This window comes from Botrytis sinoallii (assembly GCF_014898435.1).
Source record: "Botrytis sinoallii strain Bc 23 chromosome Unknown BSIN_003, whole genome shotgun sequence".
Classification (NCBI taxonomy): Eukaryota; Fungi; Ascomycota; class Leotiomycetes; order Helotiales; family Sclerotiniaceae; genus Botrytis; species Botrytis sinoallii.
The window spans coordinates 2,191,199-2,206,122 of NW_024066030.1; the positions used below are offsets into that span (position 1 = coordinate 2,191,199).

Here is a 14,924-nt window from a genome sequence, read left to right on the forward strand (position 1 = left end):
ATAGTCTATCACGAAATAGAATCCACTTCTTTTTATCAGATCTTTTTTGATCTGATAAAGAAAGGGGTGGAGACCCATTGACTAAGACGCTAGAGACCGAGAAACGGACGAGGGACGAGGGAAATACCTGTTATATTGTCGGTCGGAACTTCTTACAAGTTGTCACTTAACGAACTTCCTTTTTATCGTTTGTTTACTCGAGTCTTAGGTTGTGTTTCACTTTGAATCAATAAAAGGAGAAGAACAATTCAATTGTTGAAAAATCAAATCTTCTTACAAGTTTCTGGTGTGTAGTCTAAATAAGAAACAATCACACGTCAACATCTGATTGTTGTTCATTCATATCCATTTCCTTATCCTTATCGTCATCACTATCGTCATCATTCATACCACTCCTATCATCTACCACAACATCTATAGTCTCCTCTTCCTACACAACACACTTCAAATTCGAAAATGGTAGTATTCATCGATTTCGAAGATGATTCGGAACCTCCAGAGCAAGTGGGCAATGAATTGAGCCATTTGCAGAATGGAATAAATGGATTTCAAAAGCCTGTTTGGGGCGGATTCGGGGAGGCGAATAAGGGAGCAAACGCACTTGCATTGACGTTGGATCAAGACGACAGGGTGAATCCAAATAAAAATGTCATCACAGAGGCATTGGGCTGTTATCCGTTAGTTCTTATTCATCATTGATTATATTCACTTGTGAATCATACAATCAGGAAGAGGCTAATATTCCCGCAGTATCATATCTGCCATAGCATCTAATATCGACCTCAATACTCTCGATGCACTCTCTCATACATGTCGTCAAGTTCGAGTCAATCTCCTTCAATTTCGCTCCAAGCTTCTCACATCAACCCTTCACTGCGAAAATGAGGATGTAGAGCTCGATCCCGAACATACATTTCGTTATCGAGCGCGGGCCGCAGATTACTATTTTGTTGAAAGCGGACGCGATGCACATGGTAGTGGAAAAGTGGGTGATTGTGCCAGAGATCTGGTGGGAGAGTGTCGCAAGTGCGGAAGGGTGGTTTGTAGGGTATGTGTTATTAAAGGATATTGGGATCTGTATAGGCGCTGTGTCCACATATTATAGAGGCTAATTCTGTGCAAACAGAACTGCACTATTAAACCACCTGGCCCCGTTCTCTTACGTCATCGTCATCGACGCATGTGTAAGACATGCTCGAAGGCTCCTCTTTCTTCTTTGGTCGCTGGCTCTTCATCATCATGTTGCCCCTCTTCTTCCTCAGATACACATGATCACACCCTTTCATTATCCCCTGAAATAATTAAAGATTCTCTCTGCAGTTGTCCAACAGCTGTCTGGCTCTGTCAGCCCTGCGGGCGATCCCTCCGCTCCACCGATCAAGAATACGAAGGCATCTGGAAATGGCGTACACGCTACCTTCCATCTTTAGGTGGTCTCGGCGTTGGCATCGGTGAAGGAAATCGTGGTGTTCCTTGCGGCCGTGGTAGTGCCTGTCTAGCTGCCATAGAAGTAGAACAAGAAACCGACTGTGACGCCGAAGACGCGCGTGAATTCGAAGAATCTAGTCGAGCCGGGTCTCCAGCATCTAGTCCTGGAGGAAGTATATTTGGAGGCACGAGTCCTAATAGCAGCGAGAGGAATTTAAGTCTAGGCCCTGGATATGCAAGACATGAGATTGAGGGGATCGGAGGGGTCATGAAGAAGAAGAGGGTTAAGATGGTGAAGGTAGGGGCTTGTGTGCCAGAATTTGGTGATGAGAAAAGTGAGGGGAGATATTTGGTTAGGGAGATGGAGGGGAGGGCAAGGAGTTGGTGTGGATGGTGTCATAGGGTTGTTAAGGGGAGTGATGATGTCGTCTAACGAGCTAAGCTAGCGAAGTGGTGGATCGAGTGGAAGGGGCAGATTGTGGGAATGAAAGGCTGCAATGAGTATCGAAAAACAAACAAAAATTAAGGATACTGATATTTCTGGTAGCGATGTAGATAGATGCATGAAAGCATAGCACATAACGTGCACGAAAAGTGGGAGTTAGGATACCTAAGTATATACACATGGGCGATGATGATATGCAAGCATTAGGGGACGAGGCGTTTACCTATGAAATTAATGACATTTTGGTTGTTCATCTTTCCATCACAGACCCATGATCTTATTTTTCAATTAACAAGCTAAATTGGTGAAGCTAACTACTCACTTAAACCATTTGCAGAATATCAATACGCATTCCAGGCGAAATGAATATCGTGCAAAAGAGAGATGTGATCCACTTTTTTAGATCATCGAACTCACACGATAGATATTTTCTACTTGGTTCAGCAATTTTACAAAATCATTATAATCAAAAACTTTTCTACTGGGGCTTAGAGGCAAATGAGATAATAATGTGATGATATGATGGCGAGACTTCCTTCTCCCTTGCATCACTCTAACCACACTTTCAATATCCACGTACCAAATCACGTTACTTAGGCCCCTCTTCACAAGTTTACCTCTTTGTTGCATATCTGCTTTGGAGTCTTGAGCTTAAGCTTAGAGGAAGAAGTCTGAAACTTAGTGTTTTCGAAATCGTGGGTATTGCACGTACTAGGTAGTTGGTTATATTCGTCGTTTTTATATTCCCTAGCATATCCACTTCGCGGTGCTCGTTTAGTTGGGGTTTCTAGAATTTTTTGAGAAGTGTATATGGTATATGGTTGATATGTGATGGTTGGATGTATGGATGTGTATTTAACCCACTGATCTTTTTTCTCGCTAGCTGGAAATAATTTTGATATACGGTTTCTACTTCACGCTTGTTCTTTCTTCATCACGGCTTTTGTAGAGATTGCTTGGATTCGAGGAGGCTTTTTCATCACTTGATCTGGATAACTTGAACGTCTGGTTGTGTGTGTTTTTTTTTTTCAAATGAGAGGATTTTTGAGATTTTGCAAACAAATCTTCAGGAGATTAGGAATTTTCTTTCGGATATCAATGAAAATTGCTATGCTCATCTTCTTGGGATCATACAGGAAGTGAGAGAAGCACCGTAGCGAGGTCAGAGAGAATAGGAGCTAGATGACATCAAGTCTACGCAAGGAAATTTTCTTCATAACTTTGTAGATAGCTCATAAATACATGAAATCGAACAAGAAACCATTAGCATCGACTTTGAGTGCGCCCCTCTATCTCTTATTCAGAAAGATAAAGAAAAACATGACAAATCCCCTACATCTCTCCTTTCTCCCATCTCCCAATTGAAATCTATCTATCTATCATTTCATCTTTTCCCATCTCCTAACCATTATAATCTCATCTCCAGCCCACTAAACAACACTTCCCGGCTCCAACGCCGGCTCATCCTTCTTCCTCTTAATCTTCTCCACAAATCCCTCGTCCAAACTCTTCATCTCTTTTTCATGTGTACTTTTTACCCTTCTCAACGACCAGAAATTATAAAAAACAAATAGAATGCCCGTTATACATGCAATGACGCCGGTAACTATCGCAGTAACCCTATGCGCAGATGGGGAGTAAGTAGATGTATATCACAATATAAAAACACAATTTGGAGGAAAAGAAAACATCCAAATTACTCTCCCTGCTCGCCCAACAAAATCAATTTTCCACCCACCTAGCAGTAATACTCCACGCTCCCTTTTGCTGCCCATAAACCCCCACCAGCGTCCCCACAAATCCCGCAACACTATTGAGACAACCCGGCAGGAATATCTTATTCAAAAGCCACACGTAATTTCGCCGATGTGTATGCCACAGCCATAGCATACCCATTGCACCAATACCACAGCTAAAACTTGCGATCCAGAGAAGAGGAATATTTTTCGCGGCGTGGAGAATGTGTTGGGTGGTTGCATCTGGGAGATCGGAGGGAAGGGAAGAAGAGGGAAGAGATTGGAGAGATGTGAATGTGCCTGGGAAGATTATGAAGCCCGCCAAGAGTATCCCTCGACGATGTTAGAGTAAGTGGAATGATGATTGGGGAATAGAGATTCGAGAGGTGAGATGACTTACAACTAAAGAATGATATGTATATGTTGTGCATACGGGGAATAGTGTCAAGAGAAAGAAGCATATTCATATATCTCGTTTGCACGCTATTTTGTCTATTCAAGCCATCTGGTCTCGCAGATTTCAAAGTCGAACTTCCTGTAATAGTTGATGAATTTGATTTCTTCGATCCATGACGGCAAGGTTGAGAGGTCGATTGGTGGATTGTTTGGATTTTGAATGGCTTTTGCGAAGTAACTTGAGATTGTACTTTTGTTGTGCTATTACGATTAAGTCTTCCATCGCCGGTGTAGGTACTTTTGGGTGGGTCTATTGGAAGGGTGTTTGATCGAGGCATTTTGGATAGTAATTTTGCAGTGGAGCTCAATGTCTTAGTTTAAAGTGAACTTCATGTCAGGGGAAAGTGGACGTTTATGATTCAAGCTAGATAACATGTGAATCATTTGTGGAAAACAAAAATTTATGGCACAGTTTTGTGAATTGGGAATATCATATCATGTTTTGGACGAGATGAATCAAGGTATCGATCGGTTTTCCAATTGAAAACTATACTACCATGCCACATGGAAAAAGTTGCCACAGAAATCATAGCTTTATTTTGACACCATTCGGAGAGAACTTCTGGTATTGTATTGAATCAACGTTGATCACAGTAACCGATAGGAGGTTATTCGTAGATTGTTTGGTATCATGGGGGTGGGGTCAAAATCAAGATTTACCCCTGGCGCTTGCAAATGCGTGATGACGTGAATTTGGTTCTGCGAGGTGAATACGTAGACGAAGTCCTTTTCAAATTTGAGAAAACTACTCAAGATAGTATTGCGAGCAGAGAAAAACTTAATTGCAGTCCTCATCTGAAAATGTGCACAGTAGCTTATGTGATAGGTTCAATTATTGAGTCTTTCAAATATAGAATGGACAAGGAAGCTTTTCCTGACATTTCCGGTATTTCCCTACCAACGCCAACGCTATGCAAAAAAGACAATTCCTCATTAGACTTCCTATTTTACCCCAGCCACAAGCAGGTCTAGCATACCCTTGACCTGCATCGCTTTTTGTGACCTTTCTACTTCTGCCCTTACACGTCGATGTAAGAATCTGATTTGGCGTTCTAATTCTGGCGATTCAGAGGTATACTCTGCGTATATGTCCAAGAGCAGCATAGCAGCATCAGTACATATGGGAACATATCGAGGATCAGTAATGTGTTTTGATACCCATTTAAAAATCGGTTGTATCGTAGTCTCGTCACGCTTTTCGAATGCTGCTCGCATGGCACTTCGGTGTCGAAGAGCTGTGAGAAGTGTAAGAACAGTGACTGCGGGAAGACCTTTCTGGAGTACACAATCTAGTGCTTGATGATATCGACCGAGTTGGAGTTCACGCTCCCATTCTGGGGCCTTTCGCTTTGTTGAACGTGCATTACCCTCAATCACCACATCTGCTCCTTCTCCCATAAAATCCATTCCTCTGAGTCTCTTTTCTACTCCGCTAGTGTGTTTTCTCTTCTTGTTCTTCTTATCGTATTCCTCTAATGTACCGTCGAGCAAGGCTTGCATCTCTTTCGCTCTTTCTCTTTCTTTCACCTTTTGCTGGCCTGATAGTCGTGTTTTGATGGATAAGACACCAGATTGCATACCTACAACCAAATGCTTGTCCTCGCGATTGGCACCAGAGCTAACAACATTGACTGACAAAACAGGAGCTGAGTATTTGAGTCCAGTTACAACATTCCATCCCGTGGTTTCGAAAACCTTGACATGGCCATCCAAGCCACCACTAACCAGTCTAGTAGCGTTTGATGCGAGGCACAACGAAGTGACAGTCTTCTGGTGGTTCTTGATGATGTGCAATGGCTTTCCAGCAACCAAATCAAGGACCGAGATTTGGTTATCAGCTGCAGCAAGAACGGTGGTCCCTGAAGGCATAGGAAGTACAGTCTCAATTGGTGCAGCATGCTTAAAGGTCATAGCTGCTCTAGTTGGAACTCTAGGATCCCATAATCTGACAGTCTCATCGTAACTACCAGTCAAGATCATATTCGACATCGATCCAGGCATGAAAGCACCACTTCTAACATAATCGGTATGTCCAGTGAAAGTAGTTGTACTTTCTTGACTTGGCAGATCCCATAGCTTAACAGTCCTATCGTCACTAGCACTCATGAGAGTTGTCAATTCTGTTGGCGAAAACTTTGTGGTCCAAACTGGCTGCTTGTGCTCTTCCCAAGTTTTTAAGATGGCTCTTGAATTCACATCAAAAACCTGTATCTTTCCCGTTTCGTCACCTGCCACCATAACACGTCCATCTCGTCGAATCTCTCCACTATGCGCAACATCTGAGAACCGAGTAATAGTCTTTACTAATTTTCGTGTACGAACTGAGTAGATCTGGAGTCGAGTACCAGTAGTAACACAGAAATAATCATTGCCGGAGGGCGATAGAGCATTTGTTGGTGGAGGAGGGAACGATATGTGCGTAATAGGATAATTCGTTGGTGATGGTATGAGTTGCTGGGAGCGAAAGCCCTTCCAATATCGTTGTTCAGGTGTAATTGGCGAGGGGGCAGTAGGGAGTTTAACCGCCGGTAGACCTGTCACTGGTGCGGACATCTTGATTACTTGTGAATAGAAAAGTAAAATTAAGATGTCGCAGAAAGAATTTAATATTTCAGCTTGAGAAAGCTTGCGATGCGATTCGCAAAAAAAAAAGTTAAGGGCGGAATCTGGGTTATTTTTCCCGACAATCCACTAGGCCATTTCAAGTTAGCCAAGGCTATACCTGCCAATATTGGAGTTCAGATCTTTTTAGCACTATTTCATCTGTCCCATTCATGATGTCTGAGTTTGAATTTGGTAAAATATACACAGTACTTGATATTTTATTCCATTACTCTCAATGGCAGAATCCCGTTTGTCCCAAAACTCTCTTCATGTACATACCCCAGCCTTGGTAGTGCTTTAGATTGGTGCATACCTAGCTATATAGTGGTAGGACTACAGTTTTATATCTTGTTGAAACTCACAAGGACAGTATTGAGGTAGTTGATCTCGGATTTCTTCGTATCTACAAGTGTGGCTCGCATCTACCTTTCCATATCTTTCCCGTGGTCCTTTGAATCATTTACCACTATTATCTATCATTAAGTTCCACACATTCTGTTATTCATATACCCACAAGTCACAAATTATATCCAAAGTCTACAGAAGCGTGAGAAGATACTCTGTGGCTTTACTCTCGCACAATCAGTCTAGGTTGAGAGGGTGAGATACTCCTTTGCTAATAAGCACTTGTAAATCAATATCTCCCTTGTCTTTGGTTAGACTGCTCTCGGAAGAAAATTGACGAATCAAGTGGTACATCAATGTTGAGACTAATGGTTACCTGTCTTCTTTCTGAATATACTCTGCTCTATTCTCATCTCTTGTCCTGATCAATAATTTTTATATTCTAGTCTTGGGGATACACCGCATATGATCTATCTTGTCAAGGATACTAGAAATGATCTCCCATGACAGAATTCTGCAGTGAAAGCCCCAAAATTGATGAACATGTAAACTCAATTGCTCTCCTAGACTACACGCCTATTGCTACACAGAATTTCATCAAAGTGTGACCAGCTAAGTCAGAAGTCGTGGGTAGTTTCATTCACTCCTGTGATAATACAACTTCAGAAATCTGCCCGCCAAATTCACAAACGCGTTTTCTGTTGGATCTTGACATCACTATAAGAAATGAAAGCACCAAGATCATCTGGCCAAAAATTAAGCTATAGCAGTTACAATCTAATAAAACTCTCGTCCATAACTCATGTCTTGCGAAACAACCGTATTTATGATTATTATTATTCAACGAAGAATCCGGAAAAATAAAAGCCCCAATGTCTTTTGCTCGACAGAAGAGCAAGACGTCTCTCCGAAAAGAGTCAACCAACCTCCCCGAATCTTCTTTGCACAACCTCCTGTTTCCCAAACTTGTTACTAAATTCTATCACAGCTTCATTCCTGCAGCCCCAAACGCCAAATCCAATCATTCTGCGCCGCAAAGCAAAATTGACGATCTCAACATCAACCACACAGCCATGACTACAATGAACCAAAGAGGATCAGTAGGTATGTCTGTGCTCAATTATGCGATTCCAAGACTTTCGGGTTGTATTGAGGATTGATTATAAATCGTGGGATCATTTCATTCTCTTTCGCTTGTATGAAATGATCAAAGGCAAAAATCGCCAAAGGATTTATCAGCTATTCTTCGAGGTTCGATGTTGCTCGTCGAGTGAGTGTTTGTATTTCAGTGGGATCGAATATTATCTTGACGAGTATCACTTCCACCTCCCAGATAACTATTAGATACCGTAACAGCTACTCCTCCCCCAAGAACGGCGCTCTGTTCTTTCTTACACCGCTATTGATGGTCCATCCTTTTGTCTCGATATGTTGATCAAGGAAACTAACCCAATTGCCAATAAGACGCATGCGACAATAGCCAAGATGATAATGTTAGACATGCTGTTGACGGCCTCGCTCTGTGTACAAGAACGGCTCGAGGTAGAGTGACAGTAGGAAGACTATTGTGCAAAGGTTGAATGAAGTCTTGATGTTACAGACGTGTTTAGATGATGAATGTAGTAGAGAGTGACAAGAGTAGTGGACAGTAAATTTGCTTTGTAAAAATAAGCTAAGGCAAAGAAGGCAAAATTGCGATGTGGAGAGAATGCATGAGATACTGTTGATGAACAGAAGAAAGCAACAGAAAATACACGAATGCCTCCACCTTTATATATTTGTCAAATCTTCCTTATTTGCACACATTAAAACTTTGTTATTGGGGTATTCTCATTCTCCTTGTAAATGATTGAATCTGTATAGGGTAAGTCAACTAGGGCATTCATCCAGTGCATGTACTAGTTTACATGGAACATGGACCCTTATGACAGAACTAGAAAGATACAACGCCTACTTGCCGTATACGCGTCTTACTCGTATCAGCACCGAAAGCTACCTAGATTGAAGCTTTTGAAATTAACATATCGCTCTCCGGATTTAAAAAAGTTATCCATTCCAATCAGATTCTAGCCTCGTGTATGTTCGTCTACCATTCGTTGAATATTATGTTTACGCGAATACGCACAACTGCAAGTTGCCTTCTGTTGGCTAGATCGCAAATGAAATCGATTGATTAAGGTTACTTCAGCAGTTAACTTCGTGTATGTTAGTATTTAAGGCCCAGTCAGCTGTCAAAACCCGGCTTGAGACAAAACCCCTTGCAGTAGAAGCTACCGACCGTTGGTATTTTAGGAATTGAATTCCCCACTACATCCAGATGAACCAATCGCATTACGCTGTGTACGGTTCACGAAACATTGTCGCAACAGGATTACAAGGGTGTAAACTGCCAATCATTTCTAGGTCGTCTATCATCTTCCTTGTTTCAGTCAAAGAATCTTGTAAGGGCATACTGATAAGACGCCACAAATATTAACACCTTTTACAAGCTTAGCGGCATCAATATTATAACGAATGCTATGGCCTACAGTCGTTGGAAATAAAGTTATATCCACTGTAGAGCTTCGATACTATGAAATTTGTCTTAAAAGTTAGGGCTTATCTTTCTGCCTCGTCTCGTAAGGACCCTGTCAGTACAAGCGGGGTTTGTACCTAAAATTTGTACCTAAAATCGAATCATCTTATTAATTTCGTTTAGCGTTCAGATATTTGATATTCATATATCGAAGTATTCGACATAGCTGCAATGTATTGTGGCGGAGTCAAATCGATTACGTGTTATTTGCTTTGCGGAAGTTCCTCTTCACTATGTGTAGCTGAGCTTCATGCTCCTTTTCATTTGCAGTTGCAGACTTTCTCAAAGGGATCCGTGTCTAGAGTTTATCCATTTTCCAAATTGGCTCGTAAGGACCTGGCTGTCTTACGATAGTGGCTTGTCTGTCAAAAGTTTTTCATGTAGAACCATGTCATTCTTCACAGGAGCTTGTACTGCATCTCCGAGCGAATCGAAATCTTCGACATTACTATTGGGAAGCTTGCCTTTAGTTACGGCAGGTCTGAATGATTGAATAAAGAATCTGAAGATCTAGGATCAGTGAGCCTTGCTACGGATAGGATTTCAAAGGCTAAGTTTTGTATGATGACCTCGACCTTTGACTTCTTTCCCCTATTATCACCATGCAAAAAGGCCAATTATTTCTGTGGTAATGTCAGTCAATCACTAACTTTTTGTCTTCTCTCATCATGAATGGTAAGAGTAGTTAAAAGATGCCCTCAGGAAACCATCTGTTCCAGGAAAAAATCTCTTCTCTCGCCTCGCTGCAATGGATTGCAACGGCCTGACTATATTACCTTTTCTATTGTCCTCGAATACATGATTGGATAACTTCACGACTAAAGTAATTCCTCGCCATTGCTCATGATCCATTCTTCCATTGAAGATATATGTGCAATATATCAGTGAGGGACACTGATGAAAAGATATAGCAACGCCACATAGAACATCAAAGCCGTCCATCTTCATCTACATTTAAGTCTATATCCAAGCATTCTCATCGGATTACTTACTTGGACACAGCCACAGGCCATGTATAAAAAGCTAATCAGATCGCTTTAGCTCGAACTATGTACTTGTCATTGAAGAGAAGCGATCATGCGATCAAACTTACAGCCTAGTAGCTCAAACTTCCACTTGCAATATCTCTGCTCTCTCAAACACGAGCTGCGGATCTTTTTGACAACAAACATGCACATGGTATCTAAATAAATATCTTTGTGCTTGGGCTACGACAAAAACGAGACCATTATCAACAATCACAAATTCAAGCTACGTGGTACAATCTCGTACTTTTAAAATCTCAGCAATAGCTATCATGTAGTGCGTGAAAACACGCGCATAGTCATTGTCTAGCATGAAAAACTCTTTGCTGAACTTGCGAAGAAGTATTTTTCATTCCTGATGTCTTTGAAGAATGAAGGGAGCTCGATCTATGATGAAGCAGTCAGCCCATTTTTCAACAGGAAATCGAGTTCCGAATTTCAGATTGCAGCTTGCAGATTTTGTAGTCAAAAACAGAGGAAAAAGTAATTTATTTTGAGAGTTCTATAAAGGAGAGTCGAATCGTGTTAAAATACATTATAGATGGATCCATTCCCAAACCAATCCATCCATCTTTCACCAGCCAAAAAGAGTGCGGAATGATACATGTATATATATTTATCCCACGAATTCTCATCTCACTGCCACCACAGTTTCCCTTAACACAAGTTAAACTAAATTGAACTTAACAACCAAACCAAACCAAACCATTTCCAAGCTTCCAATTACAAATTCTACGAATCAACCTCCCTGCCATCCGATCACAACTACAATCTCCTCATACAAGACAGGGAGAAAGTGTATACTGTAGTCATATAAGATACCTAAATATATATAAATCCCAGTTCGGTAGTCACGAGATGCTATTATAAATATCCACTCGACATACAATGTCATTCTCGGTGCGAACTGTGACTCCCTCTATAGCTATGTAGCTGTAGGCATTTCTCAGTTCGATTTTTTGTGATAGATACGCAACAAGAAGAATTTGAACGGGATAGCAAGAACGTGATCTTAGATGAAGTGAATATTGGGGGTGGCACGAGGGAGTCGAGATATCAAACAAAAACAGATTAATAGAGAGCTCCATAGCTACCCCGTTTGTGTCTAATATTGAGATATAGTAAACCATTTGAGATTATGTGAGGATTCATTGATTCATTCATTTTTATCGCAGAGCTACTAATAAGTAAAGTGATATCGAAGCTAGAAGCGCGAGACCACTACAATGAGCAAAGACGATATGTACCATAAAATAATTAGAAAGCATCCCAGAGCTGCAGCAACGCCATCCATCATTCATGATATGTCATCGCAATTCTTTTAAAACTTTCCTTTCCCCCCTTCCCAAACACTCCATCTATCCATATCATCCATTATTACCCACCAAACTAAGCGAAGAACTTGCTATAAGCAGCCTTTTCCTTCTTAGCTCTCTCCGCTGCATTCTTCTTCACAGCTGATAATTCCTTAAGAACAGCCGCATCACCGGGTACTAATTTGTTGGCCTCCTCAAGATCCTTTAGTGCTTCATCTTCATTCTTAAGTCCTACGTGTGCAATTGCGCGACGGTAAAGAGCTTTGGCTTTATCAGTATCACTGGTGCCAGAAACTGCGAGAGCGGCGCTAGCGGTACGTTCGGCATCGGCGAAATTCTTAAGCTTGTTCTGGAGGAGGGCAGAGTTGCTATTGAGGGTGAAACGGAGAGCTGAGAGGGTGGAAGAAGTTTCGGCTGGAGAGGAAGTAACATCTGGCTCTTCGTTAAGATAACGGAGACCTTTCTCGTATTTGTCGAGAGCGAGGGGAAGTTTATTGTCTTTGAAGGCGGCGTTTCCATAGGTCTTTAGATCGGTAACGATTTTGACGGTTTCTTCTGCGGTGGGAGGAGTGGACATATCTTCTGGGAAGTCTTTTTTATAGGAAAATCTCTAGGTTAACCAATACTCCAAATAATCGAACGACAAGACAAGAGAAATAAAATGACAAAAGAAAAAAACTGAAAAAAGGAAAACTGGAAATCTCGAAAATTGCTCGAAGATATGACGGAAAACGAAAGACGGAACATTAAGGAGATATGTTGCAGATATGTTGGCTAATTCTTGAAACAGTTGAAAAAAGATGATATAGAAGATGAAGTACCTTCGTATGTATCGCCGGTAGAATCAGGAGTCTTTGCATCGGCAGATTCAGCTTCGTCACCGGTAAGCTCTCCACAGTCTGTGATGATGACTTCCTTGTTGGGCTTGTCACCACTTTGAGTGGGCATGTTCTCGATTTTGCGGACGAAATTTTTACCACTGAGGACTTGACCGAAAACGACGTGTTTGCCATCGAGATGGGGAGTTGGAACAGTTGTAATAAAGAATTGACTTCCGTTGGTTCCTGTGAGGTCTTTGTTAGTCTAATCTTTTATTATTTTGACTGAGGAGCGTCAGATGAAGTGCGATCGTTGTACATACCAGGACCAGCATTGGCCATTGAGAGTAAGAAAGGTCTGTCATGCTTCTCTACGAAATTCTCATCGTCGAATTTGACGCCGTAGATACTCTCTCCACCAGTTCCATTGCCAGCTGTGAAATCACCTCCTTGGATCATGAATTGCTTAATCACACGATGGAAACCGGAACCCTTGTAGGAGAGAGGTTTGCCGGCCTTTCCAACACCCTTCTCACCAGTGCAAAGAGCTCGGAAGTTTTCTGCAGTTTTGGGAGTAATATCATCGTACAATTCGAAAGTGATTCGTCCTAGAGAATCATTTCCCACGGAAATGTCAAAGAAGACTCGACTGCGGGCTTTGGTTCCTTCAGCAGACATTTTGTTGTTGGGTATATGCTTTTATGTGAGAGAAGGGAATATAGAATGGAAATTGAATAGAAATTAGGGTATCGTATGCAAAATGAATAAAGGTTCAGAGATTATTGAAATTGATTGTTGGATTGCCTTTTTCTGATAATTTCAGCCTTCTTATGAGTAGAAGCTTCGAGATGGAGAGTTGGAATGTGGGGGTCGGCGTTTGTACCTTCCGATCTGAAGCTTTACTCAAAGTGGAGAATGAGGCTATTCACGTGTGGCATGACATTCACTTCATCAGGAAGGAAGGTCCAGAGTATTCCATGTTCGTCATGGAAGATTTTGTGGTTTACTATTATTATCTAGAGAGGCTGTAATTTCAAGATTAACAAAGGGAATGTCTTGAGACATCATGTGGAGATGGTAACCGCTAGCCATTTCTCTGGCCATGCGCTTAGGGCCTCTACACATTCACAGATTCGTTCAGCCATGAACTTTGAATGGTCTGCGATACGCCAAACCTTTCATGCCTTCTCATTTGACCTGGTTGACATCTCGAGTGTTACCTAACAGCATTAGTACCAGAACATACATGCTTGCGCTTGACCAATGACAAGGAGGACGTACCGGACCGTCATTCACCAAAGCCACTTCCTACAATCAAACATTCGTTAGCAAAATGACCCGAGCAGTCTGAATTGTGGTGTGACCTACCATCATTGCTTGGAACACACCATCTTTGACCCTTTCTGACGTATAACCTTGCTGGACCTTTGTCACAAAAAGTTGATATAATTCCCTAGCCTGGTCCCCTCCCATGGCTCCATGAAAGTCTGGCTTTGAACCCTTCTTCGTTGAGGCAAGTAATGTGAATTGTGAGACTGATATATGAAGGAATTGTCAGTTTGTGGGACTCCCATGTCTAAGGGTAGTACTCAATTATCTTCACATACCACAGAGAACTTCTCCTTGGATGTCTTGTACATTGTGTTTCCACTATGAAATGTATTAGGACTGTAATCAAGCAAGAACAACAAAACAGCAACTGAATGACTCAATCAATGCCTGGTATGAAATGACAGAAAACCACTTCTGAGATCAAGAGAAGTAAGAGACTCCTTGTTCTTACCCGACCGCCATTTTCGTCATCCCATAATCGCATTTTCAGGACTTTTGCTGCTAACGATTCTGCATCTTTCTCTGTATCACCAGGAGCCACAGCGGCAAATACTAATATGCCTTTGCCAATTGATGATACCAGCTGCTTGTCTACCTTTACAGAAGCAGACAGAACACGTTGAAGTATAGCTAAGCAGAACCTAGTAAGTTTAAAGCTTGGAGAGCAAAAAAGGAACGAGGGGTAGAGGTGGAAATGATACCCTTCATGTTTACTAGGTGGGTAGACAAATGACCAGGATTGAATCGGTCTCACTGATCTTCTGACTAGAATCAAGATCGATTCCTCTCTAGGAATGATTTATACAATGAAGTGGGACGTTGAGGATTCCTGATAGTCTGAATT

General features: G+C 41.6%; 5 protein-coding genes across 5 annotated transcripts; 1 reads left to right on the top strand and 4 right to left on the bottom strand.

The window, feature by feature from the left end:
- Window positions 1-456: 456 nt before the first annotated feature.
- EAF02_002338 (uncharacterized protein) lies at window positions 457-1,861 on the top strand (the record flags this gene model as incomplete). The annotated part of the gene is made up of 3 exons (XM_038898386.1): window positions 457-677; window positions 751-1,048; window positions 1,127-1,861. 3 exons carry the CDS (start codon window positions 457-459, stop codon window positions 1,859-1,861), a joined length of 1,254 nt encoding a protein of 417 aa, XP_038762078.1.
- Window positions 1,862-3,214: 1,353 nt separating this feature from the next.
- On the bottom strand, window positions 3,215-4,343 carry EAF02_002339 (uncharacterized protein; the record flags this gene model as incomplete). Its single annotated transcript, XM_038898387.1, has 3 exons — window positions 3,215-3,493; window positions 3,612-3,942; window positions 4,043-4,343. The coding sequence occupies 3 exons, from the start codon at window positions 4,341-4,343 to the stop codon at window positions 3,304-3,306; spliced, it is 822 nt and encodes a 273-aa protein (XP_038762079.1). The 3' UTR covers window positions 3,215-3,303.
- A 664-nt stretch (window positions 4,344-5,007) lies between these two features.
- Window positions 5,008-6,618, bottom strand: EAF02_002340 (uncharacterized protein; the record flags this gene model as incomplete). The annotated part of the gene is made up of 1 exon (XM_038898388.1): window positions 5,008-6,618. One exon carries the CDS (start codon window positions 6,616-6,618, stop codon window positions 5,008-5,010), a length of 1,611 nt encoding a protein of 536 aa, XP_038762080.1.
- A 5,385-nt stretch (window positions 6,619-12,003) lies between these two features.
- Window positions 12,004-13,426, bottom strand: EAF02_002341 (uncharacterized protein; the record flags this gene model as incomplete). Its single annotated transcript, XM_038898389.1, has 3 exons — window positions 12,004-12,521; window positions 12,752-12,994; window positions 13,072-13,426. The coding sequence occupies 3 exons, from the start codon at window positions 13,424-13,426 to the stop codon at window positions 12,004-12,006; spliced, it is 1,116 nt and encodes a 371-aa protein (XP_038762081.1).
- Window positions 13,427-13,926: 500 nt separating this feature from the next.
- On the bottom strand, window positions 13,927-14,788 carry EAF02_002342 (uncharacterized protein; the record flags this gene model as incomplete). The annotated part of the gene is made up of 6 exons (XM_038898390.1): window positions 13,927-13,968; window positions 14,030-14,056; window positions 14,117-14,283; window positions 14,356-14,398; window positions 14,532-14,710; window positions 14,782-14,788. 6 exons carry the CDS (start codon window positions 14,786-14,788, stop codon window positions 13,927-13,929), a joined length of 465 nt encoding a protein of 154 aa, XP_038762082.1.
- Window positions 14,789-14,924: the final 136 nt, after the last annotated feature.